This window comes from Ochotona princeps, chromosome 13, assembly GCF_030435755.1.
Source record: "Ochotona princeps isolate mOchPri1 chromosome 13, mOchPri1.hap1, whole genome shotgun sequence".
In the NCBI taxonomy this organism is placed as follows: Eukaryota; Metazoa; Chordata; class Mammalia; order Lagomorpha; family Ochotonidae; genus Ochotona; species Ochotona princeps.
In genome coordinates, this window is record NC_080844.1 from 37,319,006 (window position 1) to 37,336,772 (window position 17,767).

A 17,767-nucleotide genomic window follows, 5' to 3' on the forward strand; every position below is an offset into this window, starting at 1 on the left:
AGACAGGGTTGGCGTTCCCCAGGCACTAAATACTCCCCCACCATATCTGAATTTTAACTGCTTCATCAACTGCAGAGGGACAGAGACACACCATATTTTAAATACATTTTTTTGTCCTAATCCACTCTGAGCCGTAAAACTTGATGCAATTAAGCTTTTATATTTTGCAAGTGATGAATTGACTGACTAATGGGCTCGCTGTGAGGTTCAGAACCGGGAACAGAGCGTTCTTGTGGCAGTTCGGCCACTGAACCTGTGGTTTCTGCCAGCCCCTCCTTGCTGACTCCCACCCTCCCTTTCCTAGAGCCTGGGTGCAGGGAAGCGCATTCTCATTTCCAGGAGTTCTCACAATAAAAGCACCACCCCTGTTGCCTCCCAAAGTATCTCATGTGAAAATAACTCTGATGTGTGTATTCTCCTGTCAAAAGGGGAAACCAATTTGCTTTGATTGGAGAAAAAGAAAAAACCTCTCAAAGAGACCACAGTGTTGAGAGTTCTGGGTGATTCTGTGTGGACCCCAGGCTCCTGAATCCCCACAGCTGACAATACTTTCTTCCCTTTTTAACCTCCCATCTGAATCCAGTCTCCTCACTAAGACACTGCAGATGTCACCTCTTCCAGGAAGTCTCCCTGCTCATTCACAGGTACAGAGCTGTCCCTGTAACTCGCAGCACCCTGTGCTCCAATTGTGTGCAACCACCACTGACTTAGCAGTGGGTACTATGTCTCCCAGGGAATGAGTTTTACTTCCTTAACCACACTGCAAACTTGGAAAGCCACTGCCTGAGGAAAACAGTCTTCCATTTGGCATTGAAACTATTTGTAGGAGTGGGAATTGTGGCACAGCAGGGAAGCTGAAGTTTGAGATGCCCACCTTCCACATGAGAGAGCCTGAGATCAAGTCCTGGCTTCTCCACTTCCAACAGAGCATCCAGTGAACGCACTTGGAAGGCAGTGGAAGATGGCTTAAGTATCTGGGATCCTTCCGATGGTGTTCTGGCCTTGGCTTGGTCTGGCAAGCCCCAGTTCTTGTGGGGGATTGGAGAGTGAACCACTGTATGAAATCTTTCCCTCTCACTGTCACTCTGCCTTTCAAATCAATAAATCTTAAAAATATTTAGATTCATGTTTACTATTCTGTCCATGTACATAAAACTGATCCAATCTATTTCCTCTCAAACAGTACCAACGTTGCCATAGGGTATAAATATTCCAAGTTTATCAAACAGCTGGTCAATTGATGATTGACCAACTGAAAATTTACTGAAGAGGAAGAACCAAACAGAACTTGGAAATGATACAATGTCCTTCTTTCTAGGTGTTTCTGTTATATGGGTTGAGAGGGAGAGTGGTGGCAACAAAGGTAGAAGGGAGAAAGCTTTGTTAATTTGTTCTGATACAAAGAAGGTAGCTCCTTAATTCAGAGGTGGGGCAATGGAGGGAAAGGACCAAGTCCAAGGTTAGGCAGATGGTAATATTTTGACCCCAAATCACATAGACTGCAAGTGGACAATCTGGGGAATAGACCCAAGCTATACGTCCGCACCTCACAATGCAAACATCCCACTGCATCCCACTGTGGGCCTTTTGCTTCCTGCGAGCTTGGTGCTGGCCACCTGCTGCTTCCCTGAGGAATGGTGGGGAGTTGTCTGCCAGTGTAGAGAACACAGGGATGGCACTGTCTTTTCCTTTGGGCCCCAAAACTCTTTTGTCTTTGTTGTTCTGTCCCACAAGACCCAGGGGCCAAAGGCAGCTGTCCAAAGCTGCTGGTTCTCAAACAGAGCATCCCACAGGAGGCCAGGGATGGTGCAGAATACACTGACCATGATCTCCAACAAACCTAGGAGATGCACTGCCCTTGTTTGCCCTGAACTTCTCAGCAGCTGGTGCCTACCTGCCATCACCAACAGAGGTTGCTTTTCTAATTCCTCACACAAAGCCCCCGGTCCCCGCCATGTCTTTTCCCTGTATGGATAAGGATTAGCCAGGGATCTGCCTGGCATGGCAAAGAACAGACTTACTTTCTCTGTGCCTGGAGACTGCAGAATCCCCACATGAAGGAATGATGAGACAATTCCCCCACAAAGGCCCCCATCTACACACTGGCTTCGTGAGGGGATCCCATCCGTGATTTGACAATGATTCAGGTTAATATTGGGAAGAAGCATTCCAATGACTGACCCCCAAAGTGAGATTGAGTGGTAATATATTCCAGCATGTGCAGTGAAAGGCTGGGTAAGGGAGAGGTCCCCAGCCCTCAGGCCTTGCCCCCAAACATTAACATCTGGAGATACAGCCTAGAAACCAATGCAGTTAACAAGCTCCTGATGATGCCCTTAACTAGGCGGCCTTCAGCCAGCCCCCACTCCAAACCATTCTCCATCATACAAGGCCACATGATGAAAGCCTGGCTGGGAGACTTGTGCAGGTGGCTTTGGAAGGACCCCTATGTCCTCTGGGTCCCCATGTCTGTGTTTCTAAAATGGGGATACTGATACAGATATCTGGGGACTGTTGAGGATAAACGAGAAAATACAGATGTAATATTAGATGCAATTTTGCATTTTTGTTTGCACGCACAGTGTAACCAAAAGGCAGAGATACAAAATAGAGAAGTAGTCTCATGCTGGATCACAAGGATTGTCTCTTGGCTGCAAATTTTTTAGAAGCTAGGAAGGGTAGGGCTCCTGAGCTTCCTGCTTCTCTTCTACTTACTTCCTGTTCTCTTGGGAGATGACCTTGAATTTCACCCATGCATGCTGTACTCTTACCTTTTCATAGAATGACTCCTTGCTTTGGGGAGGACTCTCAGCTCTCCTGTGTGGAGACCCTACCCTACAAGGAGACATTCGCCCAGGGAAAGAGCACATTTATTTCCCTCTGTGCTTTAAGACATTATGGTTGCATATTGTTTTGGTGCAGCACATAATTACAGAAACTGCTCTGAAAATCTGTATATTTTATCTGTACTTTATTATGCCCAGAATATTCCTCAATTCTTTTTTCCTCTCTATGAACCAGCATAAAATATATTTTGGCGTCCTTTATGTCATCTTAAAATGGAATAACCAATTCGTACTGTAATGGAAATACTTATGCGCCAGCCCGGTGATATACAACACTACACTCCAATTACGGCTGTGCTTTAATTAACCTGAATTGAAGAGTGTTATCATTAAGCTGCTGGTAACTTTGAGTTATGGCTTTTCTTTAATTTAAAGTAGAAAACACAGATAATTAAGCCCCCAGATAATCAAATGCTTGAGGAGAGCTTCAATGTTTTGGGATGTTCCTAAATCTCATTAAATGTCCTTTCTTTATTGATTATTTCTACCTCAGCTGTATCATTGTATTAAACGAATAATAGCACAGAATCTAACACATGCTCACTCACACCAGAACTTGGGCTGTCTTTTTTTTTTTACAACTCCAAAAGCTTTACTGAACTAACACTAAATTTTCTGATAAATCAGGTCTGAAGGCCTTTCTCCTCCTTGGGACATGTTCTAAATACATAAACTGATCAAGTAAAATTGTCAAAACAGTCCCTCATGCCTGAAGGCAACGAAGTTTCACACTGCCACTGGCCAATGTTGGCAACCTTGCAGGTCCATGGGCCAGGCCTGGGCTGCAGATTCAAATCTGGCCCAATTTAAGATAGCAGGAAGTGGAAGAATGGTTCTGACCCCTTGGCTATGTTAAACCGGAGCCAATGGGCACCTTGCAGAAAGGCAGGGTTTGTGTGGCCACATCATAGCTTTCAAGGGGCCCAGGGGTCTAGCTTGTATGTGAAATACATTTATTTTGAAATATTAGTAGCTAGATTTTAAGAAATCAAACACTATAGGTCAGCCCTGTAAGTATTCTCAGTCACAGCCTCTGCTGGCAACAGTCCTACCCTTCTGGGCAGTCTTGAAATGAACTGACTTGGATCCCAGCCACAGAATAAGACAGAAAACAGGAAGAGCCAGAGGATTTTGGAAGGCATAGTCATATTAGATAGAACTGTAGGACAGCCCAGGGAAATTCAATAGCTGAGGACTGGATTTGGGGGTGGCAGGAGTTCACCACCCTCTGCTGATGCCTGGGACACCCCCTATGCTGGCACTGGACTCAGACCTACTCCCATATCAGACACAGGAGACCTCAACTGCATGTTTCACAGAGCCAGCTTCTGTTTTAATCTCTGATTTCTCTAGGCCTTTCTGCCCTAGCCAGGCCAGCTGCCAAAAGGGAGAAATCTTACAGGACAGCCTCAATGTTCCAAGACCCAAGGCTTTGCACGGTTAACTTCTTTCCCTGGCAGGAGAAATCGTTTTCAAAGAAGGAACGTATGGGAGTGACAATAGGGCATCCATTTTCAGAAAATAACTCCTTCCGAATCAATTACCTATTCACTTTTCCAGTCTATTTAGCATTTAAACTTATGCTTAGAGAAAGGGTGAGAAATTTTAGTAAACAGCCTAACCATTTTGGCTTGCTGAGGTTCTGGGCCCAGGGACTGGCAGAGTGCACCTGCTGTGTTCACTGATAAGATCTCTAGGTAAACACAAAGGGACAAAGCCCTTGGTTCCCTCCTTCCCTGCCACCTACAGAACAGAAGATAGTGAAACAGGAGAGCCAGAGCCCTAAGGAGCAGCCTCTGCTTTATTTAAAGGGCACAATTACTTCTCACCACCTTTAGACCTTACTTTCCAGAAGGTGGATTTTGTCTGTAAGCAAGCAGGGAGCAGGGGGAATGGCTTTTCTTCCTCAAACAGGTTCTCAGATTTCTCCATCTCTTCCTTTCTTTCCAGTTTTTATCAGTGAGACAGCATTTATCAAATCTTTTGTTAAGGTGTCAATGGACTGGGCTTTATGTTTCACCATTTTCAGGAAGCTTACATTTTAGTAGAAGGAAGAAACCCATCATCTGGGACGCTAAGCCGGGAATCAGACACTGCCATGGTCAAGCTGGCAGGCATGACACCCGGAGCTCCTGAGATCATCTTCATCAGGGATCACCTGTTCTTCTGGAAGGGGCCACAGCAGGTGTGGCTGCCCCTTGCTCCCATCCAACCTGTCGAGCCAGTTAGGAGATGCTAATCCCTGTTACTATGACACCATGGCAATTGCCCACCTGGGATGAGATTGCCAAGGACGTTTTTTAGGTCTTTTCTGTTTGTATCCACAGGTCCTCAGAAAAATGTGAGAACAGTTCATTTCAGTAGCTTACTGATGTTTCTATGATGTGAATTGAGTGGAAGACATTTAAATTAAAAAGATTTGGTTTTGGGGCCAGCACAGTGGCCTTAGCAAGCTAACCTACTGACTGCAGTGCCAGCAACCCATATGGGCACTGGTTCATGTCCCAGAGGCTCCACTTCCAATCCAGCTCCCTGCTTATTGTCTGGGACAGCTTCAGAGGATGGCCCAACAAAGGAGAAATCTTACAGTACAGCCTGTTGGGCCCCTGCAGCTATGAGAGACACCCATAAAAAGCCCCTTACTCCCAGCTTCAGGCCAGCTCAGCTCTGGCTATTGCAGCCCTCTGAGGAGCAAACCAGCAGATGGAAGATGTCTCTCTCTCGTTCTCTCTCCCTCTCTCTCTAATTCCGGCTTTCAAGTAAATGAACAAATAAATCTTAAAAATATATAGATTTGATGCTGCAGGAATTTTTGTTCCCCTGTTAGAGACATGAACTCATGCCATTCTCCATACAGGTGTCCACATCACAGGAGCATAACTGAAGACACACAGTCATGTTATTACAAACAAGGGTCCACATCCAAGATTCTCAGGCCTGGAGGGAAAAGACTAACACCTTGTCTTCGTGCCCCCAGCAGAGCGTGAAACACACAGAATGCCTTTGGTAATTTCCAGGTACCCCAACTGTGTTGGGAAGAAGGGGGTAGTTTTCTTGCAAGGGGTACCTTCAGTACCCCTGGGAAGTAAGGAGTCTAGTTAACAGTCACTTACTCACAAACAGTAGGGAAGGACAGACCCACGAAGGCACTGGAAAGATATTCTGTGTACATTTCATTTGAGACTCCTTCCAAGTAGTATTTCTGCCATGTATCTTCCTCGATCTAAGAGAAGAAAGCAAGAGAAGGGTTTAAAATACACCAGAATACAATTAATTTTTTTTAAAAAAAAATGACATGCTCAGGCAAGCAAATGAAGGAGCTCATCAGATGACAGTGTCTTCAGCACCTAGGAATACAACTACAGCACTCCTTCTCCCAAGAGAGCTTGCCATGACACTCAATTCAGAGACTGGAAGCCCAGTCTCTCTTAAGGACTCTCGGAGCTTAGGGATATCACAGGTCCCTCATAGGAAGGCAGGTGTATTTCCTCCAGGCTGTAGTCGTTTAGACTTCACATTAAGTGGAAAAGCAAGCAAGCCAAGGAGGGGAGAAAGCCACCCAGTCATCAGGAAGTGGCTCCACAGAATCCCTTTTTGATGATCTTAAATTAAAAGTCATCTTGCCTGTGGTCCATCAGTCAGTCAACCAGTACCAGAAATGCTACCCCTGGATTCAAAACAGACATGAAAATCGAGAGAAAAGGCACAACACCAATCTACAAGGGATCTTCAAAGAGTTTAAGGAAAATCAATGTTATCATTAATTCCACAAACCTTTGAAGCATACTTCCAATGAAGCTCTCTGCTAATGGCCTGGGAAAAGTAGTAGAAGATTGTCCAAGTATTTGGGTCCGTGCCACCCACATAACATACCTGGATGAAACTCTCCCTGTGGCTTCAGCCTAGCCTACCACTGGCCTATGTGACATCCTAGAGTGAACCAGCAGACAGATGACCTCTCTCTCTACATCTCTTCCTTCCTCTCTGTAACTCTGATTTTCAAATAAACAAATAAATCTCTCTTTTTTTTTAACAATTTAACTTCAATGTGTCTAGCAAAGCATAAATGTTTTAATTTCCCTAAATCTCAATATTTTCAAATAAAAGCTATTCTGGACTTATAAGCAAAGATCACTGATTCTAAGTAGTTTGAAGAAAGTCTAGCCTACATTATTAAAATTTTTGAAATATAGCATACTTGGGGAACAATATTACCTTCATTTGTTTTATAAATGAACAGGATACCATTCATTTATATGAGATATTGCTAATTATAAATCTTACACTATAGGTTTAGTAGGAAAATATTTGTAGTATTCCAGAAATGGAAGAATTCTATTTTTTATCAGAAACGTTTACTTTATAAAGTACTTGTATGTTCTAACTTACACATTACCGTTGACTTTCAAAAATAATAAAAACAGGAAATAGATTTATTTGCTTTTATTTATTAGAAAAACAGAGAGAAGGAAACAGACACAGAGAGATCCTCCATCTTCTGATTCACTCCACAAAAACCCTTACCAGGCAGAGCTGGGTCAGGCTAAAGCTGGGAGCCTAGCACCCATCCACACGTCCCACGTCAGTGGCAGGAACTCAAGTGCTTGAGCCACACTCTGCTGCTTCCCAGGGTGTGCACTGGCAGGAAGCTCAAACCAGGAGCAGAGCTGACACTTGTACTCAGGCACTTGAATGTGGGGTACCAGGTATTCTAAACTCCATCTTAACCACCCTACCAAATGCCCATCCTTGAACCTTCATCTTTATGACTGATTATTTGTGTTAGTCCTCAATTACTAGATATTAATATGAGTTATGACCAGCATGTTCATGTCTCTGAGTTTTAGTGCAGTTCTTTTTTGCACCAAAGTGTATTCGAGGCTAGTCACTAAACATTTAAATATACAGGAACAGATTAGTCAGATTTCTTCATTTTTTAATTCAGAGAAAATTGTCTCCCTGGTCCATTCATTCAGTAAATTTTTTTACTTAGTCTATATTGTATCTTAGGAACTGTCCTAGTTGGTAATTAAGTCTTATTTTAAACTGGCATTCATTTTCCCATATTTTTCTCTTGGCTAAAAAAAAGCATCAGATCTCTCCAACTAAGACATCCCACAGATAAAGCTGACTTTTATGGATTTTTTTTCCACATCTCTTTTCCTGCAAGTTTTCTTTTGTAGCTAACCAGAAATGCTTGGGAACTAAGACAGCCAAGTTAACATGAAAAATGTATAGAACATCCTGTAAGGCAAAATGCCTCTTCCATCTCCATATGTAGATTCTCAGATGCTATCGACACACTGTGTATAGTAGCACTGAATCAACTGTATAAATACTGAGTGGTTTAAATTCATTGTCATTACTCTTTCAAATTTCTCTATCTTCAGTACTGTTGCCAGGTGGATAGTCAACATGTCTGAGGTTTCTGATAAAGGCATCACACACATACAAAGGATAGAATAAATAAGTTACAATAACTCTTTTTCAAAAAGACATAAGCAATTGGTGGGAATGTAAATCAAGACAGCTGTTGATGGTTCCTTAAAAAGTTAAAAATTGAGTTACTATATTATCAGCAATTCTGCTCCTGGAATACAAACAAAAGAATCAGAAACAAGGACCTGAAGAACCACATGTCTATTCATGCTTACAGCAGCAGCAGCATTCATAACAGTCGAAGTGTTCACACACAGAAGAAAGGCTGAGAAAAGTGTGGTATATACAAGCAAGGGAATGTTAGTTCAGCCTTAAAAAGGAAGAATATTCTGACACCCACTACAGCATAGCTAAACCCTGATGACATTATGCCACGTGAAATAACTAAATCACAATGTGACAATACTTTTAGTACTCCTTTTGTGTGAAGTTGCTAGAGAAGTCAAATTCCAAAAATAGGAGAAAACGGTGGCTAGCAAGGGTTGAGGAGGAAAATGGGTAGTCACCATTTAATGGCTGTAAGATGTCACTTCTTGTGACTAAAACAATTTTGGAGAGAAAGGGCAGTGCAGGTCACATAGCCATGTGCGTGACCCTACTACCACAGAGCTGTACACTGAAAAACAGTTAAGATGGGTTACGTGTTATGTATTTTGCTACAAAATTTACTTCAAGCAGTTTTTTTTTTTATTTTCTTTCTCAGCAATACATTGGTCATTCAGTAGCGTGCTATTTAAATTCATGTTGTTGTAAATTTTCTATTTTTCTTCCTGTTGTTGATTTTGTATGGCTTTTCATTTAAGGAGATGTGTAGTAACTGTGTAGTAGAGACTATCATATCTAGTTGTAAAGATAAAATTCATTTCCACATCCAGATCCAAGATGAACTCCCAATGAAACTGTTAAATCAATCTTGACAATAGAATGCTTGATTGTCTGCTATTGCCTATATCTACAATATCAGGATACACTTAAACAGCAGAATGATGGACTTACGACTGCTTATTAAGAACTATAATATTGTAATAAGATAGGGGAAATCAGTGTGGGGGAGGGGAGAGAAATCCCAGAGCCCACAGAACTGGATCCTAAAACAATAAAATAAAATAATTTTTAAAAAGAAAATACAAGAGCAGAAGAATCAGCCATTATGATGAAGACTGAGAAGCTCTAATCCTTAGGGCAAGGGTGACAGGCTGTACCAGAGCAAGAACTGAAGAGTAAGCCAGTCTCATCAGAGTACCAGGAGCTAAAGCCAACGCCAGGACATTGAAGTGCACCACATACTCAGGCTGCAGAACTTGCGCCTTCATACCCATGCAAGGGCTTCCATTTTTACCTGCTACCAAGGTTTCTGAGCCTCCAGTGTAACATCACTGACTTACTTTGAAAAGGCACAAATAGAAGTACACATTCCTCCAACACTTTGTGAAGGGACTCTTAGAAAAGCAAACATCAGCATACAATATGCCACATTTTAAAATTTTACAATTAATCTTGGGGAAAAAAAGTCACAATGAAGAAAGCATGCTAGGGCTATTTGTTGTCAGAGTTCCCTTCCACAGATGGCAAAAGCAAGGCTCACAAAGGTTTAGTAACATATTGAAGGTTACCAAGCCAACAGGTGTTACAAGCAGGATTCTGAGTTCATGTTCTTAACCCCCACCTCACTCATTCTCGCTACAGGTGACAGGATAGATGTCTAGGGGGAGTTGCAGTACTAGGATTTGGGGGAAAGGGAAGATTTATTATGCAAAATACCTGGTAATATCAGAACAGAGGCTCCCTAACAGAGCTCAGGCCCTGGAGCCCTAGACTGCGAGGAAGGGGAGTAGTATTCAGCTCTGGTTCTGTTCTCTGCTGCCAGGGTAATTCATGCCATCTCTCCAACCACATCAGTCTTGTTTCAGTGATATAAGTGGAACCATCGCAACCTACAACATCTTCCCCAAAATAGAACACACTGTTCCCCACATTTGTGTTGTCAACATATTTTTAACTACAACGTGAAGACACACTTCCCGGCATTAACAACAACAACAACAAAAAAAATGAAGGAATGGGACCAAAATGACTTAGGGAAAGATGCCAAAATTCATTTGCCAGCCAGCTATTCAGCCATCAGTCAAAAGCAAAGAGTTTCCTGAGGCAGCAATTTATCCTCTGGCTGTCGTGTCAAACCCCGGCTGCTCCAGGGCAGCACCTAGTGAAGATGAACAGGTATGTGCTCTGGGTCCGTATTAATCAAACGTTCACTGCACTGTCTGTGAGGAAAGGGAATTGAACCATTGGGCTACTTTGTCTACACCTCTAAGCCTCTTATTTACCTACTGTTCATCATCTCATTTCTCAGCCAGTCTGGTTTAACCTCCCAAGCAAATGGTATCCAGTATTCCACAGACAGCCCCACTATCAGATGTGCCTTCCAGCTGGAAAGCACAGCTGTGTCCCCAAGGCAAGTCACACTCACCTCTTTAGTCCCCCCACCTCCCTGTTCTGTGTATGTCACTAATGGTGGGTCAGTAACGACGGCTTTTATTTTTTATGCCTTGCCTGATTGGAGTGAAACTGTGTTTCTCTGATGCTAACAGCCCAGTGAATGGGATGGAAACTCAACGGTTTTGGCCGGAGTACGTTACAGCCACTGTGATTTCTGTTCCCCGTAAAGAGTCTGAATAACTCTGTCGATTACAGCCAAATGATTCCGCAAAAGCCCATCCCCACCTCAAGAGTCATGTAAATAATTCTGATGATTTTCATACACCAATCCTCATTTAATTGAAAACAAGTACCCTGTTTTAATCCAAATGCACGTTGTATTATGCACATCAAAAACAAAGAGCTAAGAGGAAATTATAAAAACCAATGACCATTATGTTAATAGCTGCAATAAGAAGAGATGAGTCGTAACAGACACAAACTAACATTGCCCAAATAGTAGAGAGTCAGTTTGTTATTTATTTACTGCATACGCTATTTTTTTTAAAAAGTCTATTTGAATTCTCAGTGAATATTTTCCTCCTAAGGGCCCACATTTTTAACTCACAGACATGCTTAATAAGAAATAACTAGCTATATCTGAACAAATATTTATGCCAATAAATTATATAACACATCGCTGCTGTCCTTTCTAACATAACAGCCTACAACTGAGAGCAGTGCCATGAACTGACCGGCATCTCTTAGATCCCATAAAAAGATATTTATTTTGACAAAAAGAGACAGCACCCACAGAATGTGTCAAGCCCTTGACTACAGTAATAAACAAGGAATCAGAATTAATGAGATCTAATCTGATGAGCGTGTGGGCTGCTTACTACAATGAGGTGGGTCATTTGTTGACAACGTGTTCTGCTTCTGGGAAAAAGCTGACTGAAGGTAGCATCTTCTTACTTTTTGAGGAAAACAATGATAGTAAGCACCCCGTCCCCAGATGTCAGCAAGGCTTGATCATCGGATTTTCTAGATTTTCTTCTCTAGTTCTATGTTCCAGTGTCTACAGACTGACCCAGTTTTCATCAAAGTGCATGAAGTTATTTCCTTCTTTATTACTCTCTGAACCTAAAGGATTTGCAGTATAGTTACAACTCCTAAACACAACTTACAGAATTAGAAAGCACAAAATTATTGAATCTTGCTGGCTGAGGTCCAAATGGGTGCCAGCCTGGGGACTGCCTCCCTGTACAGCTTTCTGGACTGAACTGAACTGGTGATCAAGTGCAAACTGAAGCTAAGAAGCAGAGGAATATGGCAATGCACCTTTTCAGAACATATTTCTTCTCTGCGCCAACTTGTCTACCTTTCTTGGACGCGGACTCAGGTCGGCTGCCTTTTCTGAGGGCAGTGTTGGATTTCGGGAATCCCATAACAATTTGGCATTCCACAAGTATAGCCTATTTCAGATCACATTTTCCAGAATGTGCAAATAGGATAAAAAGATCACAGATTGTTCCAAAGGCTTCAGGACAATGTCAATTAAAACAAATTATTTGGGATTTGATGGAATGCCAGATAACTGGTTGCTTTAGCACTGAATGTATAAATAAATAAACAACTTTGAAGATTCATTTCAGGGTGGACTTGAGCCAAATACTCCCAGACAAGTGGGCTGCAGACTATCAAATGAAATTTCTTCCATCAGGCATTACAGAGAAAAAAAAAAAATCAGTCACATGGGTGTTTAAAGAGAGATTAACAGACCATATTACATTCAAATCTATGAAATACAAGGCATCTTTCCTACTCTACCGCCCTGACCCATACTATTTCTGGAGATACATAGTGTCAGAGAGCTCTGAAGGCCAAGAAAAGGTTAGTGGAAAGACTAAATGAGAACTTATGAAAAGAATAGTGATAAGGGGATTTTAAACTGCTCATGGAAAACAGAACCAAAAAGTAAGTTTATTTCGAAGGCACACAATTTTGAAATTCATTCAAAATTTTTATAACATATTTTCCATGAACTTTTTGAGGAGACATTACACTTGTAAATTATTTAAGAGTCTTAACTATTTAGAAGAAAATTGGTACTTTTTCCAACATAAAGAAGTTTTTCTAGCTTCTCATTTCCCTCTACAAGGCAGAAAATTTGAGATATGTCACAAATTTTTTTTTTAAGACTGGTCTGTTCCCTACCTCAGACAAAGTTTCTTGGGGATCTCCCCAATTGAAATGCCAGACTCAGAACCCTAACACAGAAGACAGAACAAGTCAATCAACCACCTCAGCTATATGTTGGCAGCGAAATACTGGGCAAACGAAGACTCTATGATGGACTATGTCAATCAGTGGATTCTTCAACGACCTCATCCTGCTTGGAGTGGCGAGATGGGCAGCGATTCATAACTGGTGAACTATCAAAACCACTTGAGCAAGAATCTCGGAGCATGCCCCACATTCGGAGTCTGGGGTGGGTAGGAAACTGGGTGGGGCTTCTCCCTCAATATTCCCCTTTACCTCAGATACATCAAGGAAACAATATGGAAATAATAGTCTTACCCACTTTCAAAAAAAAAAAAAAAGATTGGTCTGTTCCCTGTCCAAACAGAAATCTAATTCTGCAGCCCTGTAGTAAAGAACATCTTCACTTATGCTTCCAAGAACAAGGTTCTTAAAATACTACTGAAGATAATTCTAGTGTGGGTACAGGGAGTAGGAAGTCAATGTTCTAGGACCAATGCCTGTCAGCCCTCCATCGGGTCAGCTCGGCTTAGCTCAGCCTGCAGGGTTTTCCAGGCAGCCTTTTCACCCTATCTGACATAAGGGACCTGGGTTTTGCTCTGCTCTCTGATAGTCATTCTTCTGTACAGTCATACTGAGGCAAAACCTAGTAAGAAAAAATAAAACAATAACAAAGGAAATGAAAGACATGCAAAGTACAAGTTCAAATATTTCACCATTAGCATAAATGAATCGATCAGATTGCTATAAATGTTTCTAAGCACTCACTCTCGTTGTCTGCTCTCAACTCCTGGCAGATGGGTACCAAACAGCTCCCAGCATCCATTCTCGGGCTGTGGGCTCTATTTGGCTCACAACCCTTCCTTCCCACCAATAACCATAAGTTGCAGAAAGTTAGACTCATTCTCAACTAACATGTCACAAAGAAATCATGAGAGAATTCCCTATCAACTGTCACCTGGAACAAAGAGGATGAAAATGTAGGTTATTCACAAGGCATAATTTTTTTATCTTAATTTCCAGTGCCTGGTTTTGCACCAAAATAAAATTATTTTTAGTCCATCTGTTTCATTCCCTGTATGAACTCTCCTAATATTATCAATAGTTCAACAGTATTTTTCGGATGAATGAAACAAATTTGGGAACTACTGGATTTTATAAAGTAAAATTGGGCTTTGTATTTGGTTTCTTTCATTTTATGCTGCTATTTTTTTTAGTGCAATGTCCTTAGAGTACTTAATATGCTAATGTGCCCTGTAAATCTGCAAAGGAATGTGCTAAGTCGGTCACAGAATCCTTAATTGCACAGGGCAACTCATGGAGATGGGAAATACCTCTCTCAGGTTCCCCACCCTGGTATCTTTGTTCCCCTTGGGCATTCTGTCAGAAACATCTCTTTCCATGGTTATTTTCAGTTGTCAAAATCTAGCCCTTCATGTAAATTGCAGATTCAATGCCAACTCATTTCCGAGGCCCTTCCTCTTTCTTCTACCCACTGGAAGAGCTCCTCCCACTGCTATAGGGGAGCTACAATGTCTACACTTGCACTTCAGGGAGGTCACAAGCAGCCAATCAATAGTCAGGATGAAATGCTCAGGACAGTCTCTGGCACACACTAAGTGCTCGGAATGTGGCAGCTACCTGGAGCTCCCATCAGAGCAGCTGATGCTCCTGCCACCTGAGCTATTCCATTATGAGACTATAACTTCCTGAAGGGAAGAGCTACCTCAATCACCTTTGTCTCTTCTAGGACAAACTGCCCTGTATCTTGTGAAGAAGAGGAGCCCAGTTAACGCTAGTTGAATTGACTTACACAAGACAAAACCAGACACACATACACAAATAAGCAAGCACTACTTGTCCAGTCATCTAATGGTAAGTATGCATGCACAGCTTCACAGCACTTGGTGCTGAAGCAGGAAATAAACTAATTTCTGCTTGTGGATGCTAAGACTTCACTCTCCGGATGTGACAGGCAGTACATATAATTGGGTCATTTTTATACTTCCAAGAAAACTTATGAGCAATATTTTCTGGGAAGTTTTTTTTTTTCATTCATGGGAACATCTTGCGCCACTTAGCAAGTGGGCTTATGATTTTCAAAATTCTACATCCCGTAACTTGGAGGGCCCTGGTCTCTTATCACAGGGAATGAGGTTTTGCAGTTCTTCATATCAGCAAGTAGTCCTACTTTTAGTCTTGCAAAAAAGACATTCTTCTCCAGAATTCATGATCATGTTGCGCTTTCCACATGCCCAAACTCCCTTAGACAGTCTCCTTGCCTTTGCTTCTTAGATTCCAACACCAGGTCAAACAATACATCAGCAGGAAAGAGAGTGAGCCTAGCCAAAGCTACATTTGGCAACCTCTTGACTTCTAAAACTGAGGCATTAATCTTTTTTGTTTTAAACTGGAAGATGAACGGAAAAGAACATCTGGATCAATCTGGGGCTTATGTGTTTGCTTGTGAAGACATAGAGGCTAATTTGTGCTTTTGAAGAATTTTCAATATTATAGACAACGTAGTGAGAATTCTACCGCATTCATTGCTGTTAACAAGCAAAAATGTCTCAACAGTGGATGCATCCTAGGGCTTAATAAAACTCCAGAGTTCCCCAAACTTTGATGTGCATCATACATAACCCAGGGGGCTTGGTAAAATGCAGTTTCTGATGTGGTATTCTTGGGATGGGGTCTACGATTCTGCATTTTGAACCAGCTCCCAACCACCACTCGATGCTTCCCATACACAGGCCATACCTTGAACAGCAAGGAGCTCTTCTCCCTGACCACAAAGAACAGGAAGCACACTGTCTCTTACCAGAGATCATCAGAATCCCAGGGACCTAAAGGATTTGAGCTATTGATGAAGAAGTGTTTTTGACATTTAGCATTGCAAAATATTGGAACCCCTTACAGACCAAGCTTGTAGATGAAGCACAAGATGGGTATCCAAGCGTTTGGGTTGCTGTGCTAAAGACTTTAATCTCTCCATTGATCCAGTGACCCCAGTAATAGCCCAGTCTCCATTTGAATACGGGTTGTGTAGACAGAAACGATGACATGACTCTACTTACTTCGATTAAGAATAAAGTTTCAGAAAATAGCCCTGATTTGCATTCCTAATTCCTATTCAACTTTCCATTTTGCGGCCACAGTGTTGAGTGTGAGGACAGAAACGCTTGCCAATGCAGGCCTGTTTTCGTGACAGCAGCTTCTGGATACTTACGTTTCCTATCGCTGTACAATATGGCCTAATAAAGTCGAGCCAAAGAAACTAGATTTCATTTCAGAGCAAAGGGTTCAGTCATAAACTTTTGCTTCCTGGCTGAACAGAGCCATTTCAGCCTCGAGCATAAATTCTGCTGGTTTTAGGTATCAGAGTGATTGGGGAGCCAAATGGGTTACTTGTGAGCCAGGTATCAGTGGCTTCACTGTGTATTCATTGTTACCAGGACAATCTCTTGCCAGTTTGAGAATACTTTTACAGGAAGTTAGAGATGACTTCAGACATTCCCCTCTGTGGCTTCCTGGAGTGGATTTTAGGCCTCATCAAAAAGACATTTGGTTCAGAGATTACTAACCGACAGCCTATAAATTGGTGAGGTATTTAGCTGGGTTTATTTCCTTATTAGGAAAAAAACGTGATCTGGAGCAGCAGAGCACAGAATCCACTAACCACACAATCGCTTTGGATTCTAACACAAGCTTCTTCCTGTGCCCTTAGGTCAATGTGTCTGACATCTCTAAGCTTTGCTCCCCTAACCTGTAAAATCAGGGCAAGGATAGCTCCTACTCCCAGAAAAGCAGCTGATGGAATGAAATGCATACAATGTGCTTGGCAGAGATCAAGCAGTTAACATCTGTGGGCTCCTTGCTATGAGCCAGGTGCTTCTGTGATTTCATGACGCTAAGAGCTGCAAGTACACTGAATTCATTCTACAAATGGTAGATCTCTCTCTCTCTCTCTCTCTCTCTCTCTCTCTCTCTCTCTCTCTGACTGAAATGATGGTGATGATGCAGATACCTCTACTCTTCAAAGAAACACAAACCATTTAGACATCAGACCTGGAACTTTTTTTTTTGTAGCTGAAGCTACAAAAGTCTGGAACATCACTGATTATCAAATGTTTTTCTGGATCGGAACACAACTTAGCAGCTATAATCTGTCCCCAGAAGGTTGTGGTATTCTCTGGAGGTCTGCTCTACCCACCATGGATTTTCCCAGAAGATTGTGGTATTGTCTGGAGATCTGCTCTATCCACCATGGATTCCTAATGGTAATAAGTAAACTCTGAATAGATATAATGATAAGAAACTGGGTAACTGGAGAATTTGGTGGTTTCACAAAATAGGGTCAAGTCATGATTGGACAGCCCCATTCATGCTGATGTAGGATGTGGCTGGGAAAGCAGTCAGACAGCCCAGGTCCTTCAGCCTCTGTATCCATCAGGCAGATCTGAAAGGATCTCCTGGCTTCAGTCTGGCCTCACTCTGAAAGTTGTGGCCATTTGGGAAGTGAGCCAACGGACAGAAGATCTCTCTCTTTGTCCCTCCCTCTTTCTTTGTCTCTCCTCCCCTCCCCTTCTCTAACTCTGACCTTCAAACAAATTAAAATGTGTGTGTGTGTGTGTGTGTGTGTGTGTCTGTGTGTGTGATATAAGTGCTGATGCAGGATGGCTGAGGTTAGTCCTCTGAAAGGAACCCTGAATCAGCAAGACCCTGATGGCCAGAATGCATCAGCTGCTGCTGAGTCTTGGACTGGATGCTTGCCCACAACCCTCAATTTGTGTTTCTTATGC

At 42.2% G+C, this 17,767-nt stretch overlaps 1 protein-coding gene across 9 annotated transcripts in view; it reads right to left on the bottom strand.

Moving 5' to 3' along the window:
• The window catches only part of KCNMA1 (potassium calcium-activated channel subfamily M alpha 1), a 665,861-nt gene that overhangs the window by 150,205 nt on the left and 497,889 nt on the right, over positions 1-17,767 (bottom strand). For all 9 annotated transcript variants that reach the window (XM_058671049.1, XM_058671047.1, XM_058671046.1 and 6 more), the window contains exon 15: positions 5,960-6,069. In XM_058671049.1, coding sequence (XP_058527032.1) covers positions 5,960-6,069 — 110 coding nt within the window. The remainder of the gene's footprint in view (positions 1-5,959; positions 6,070-17,767) is intronic.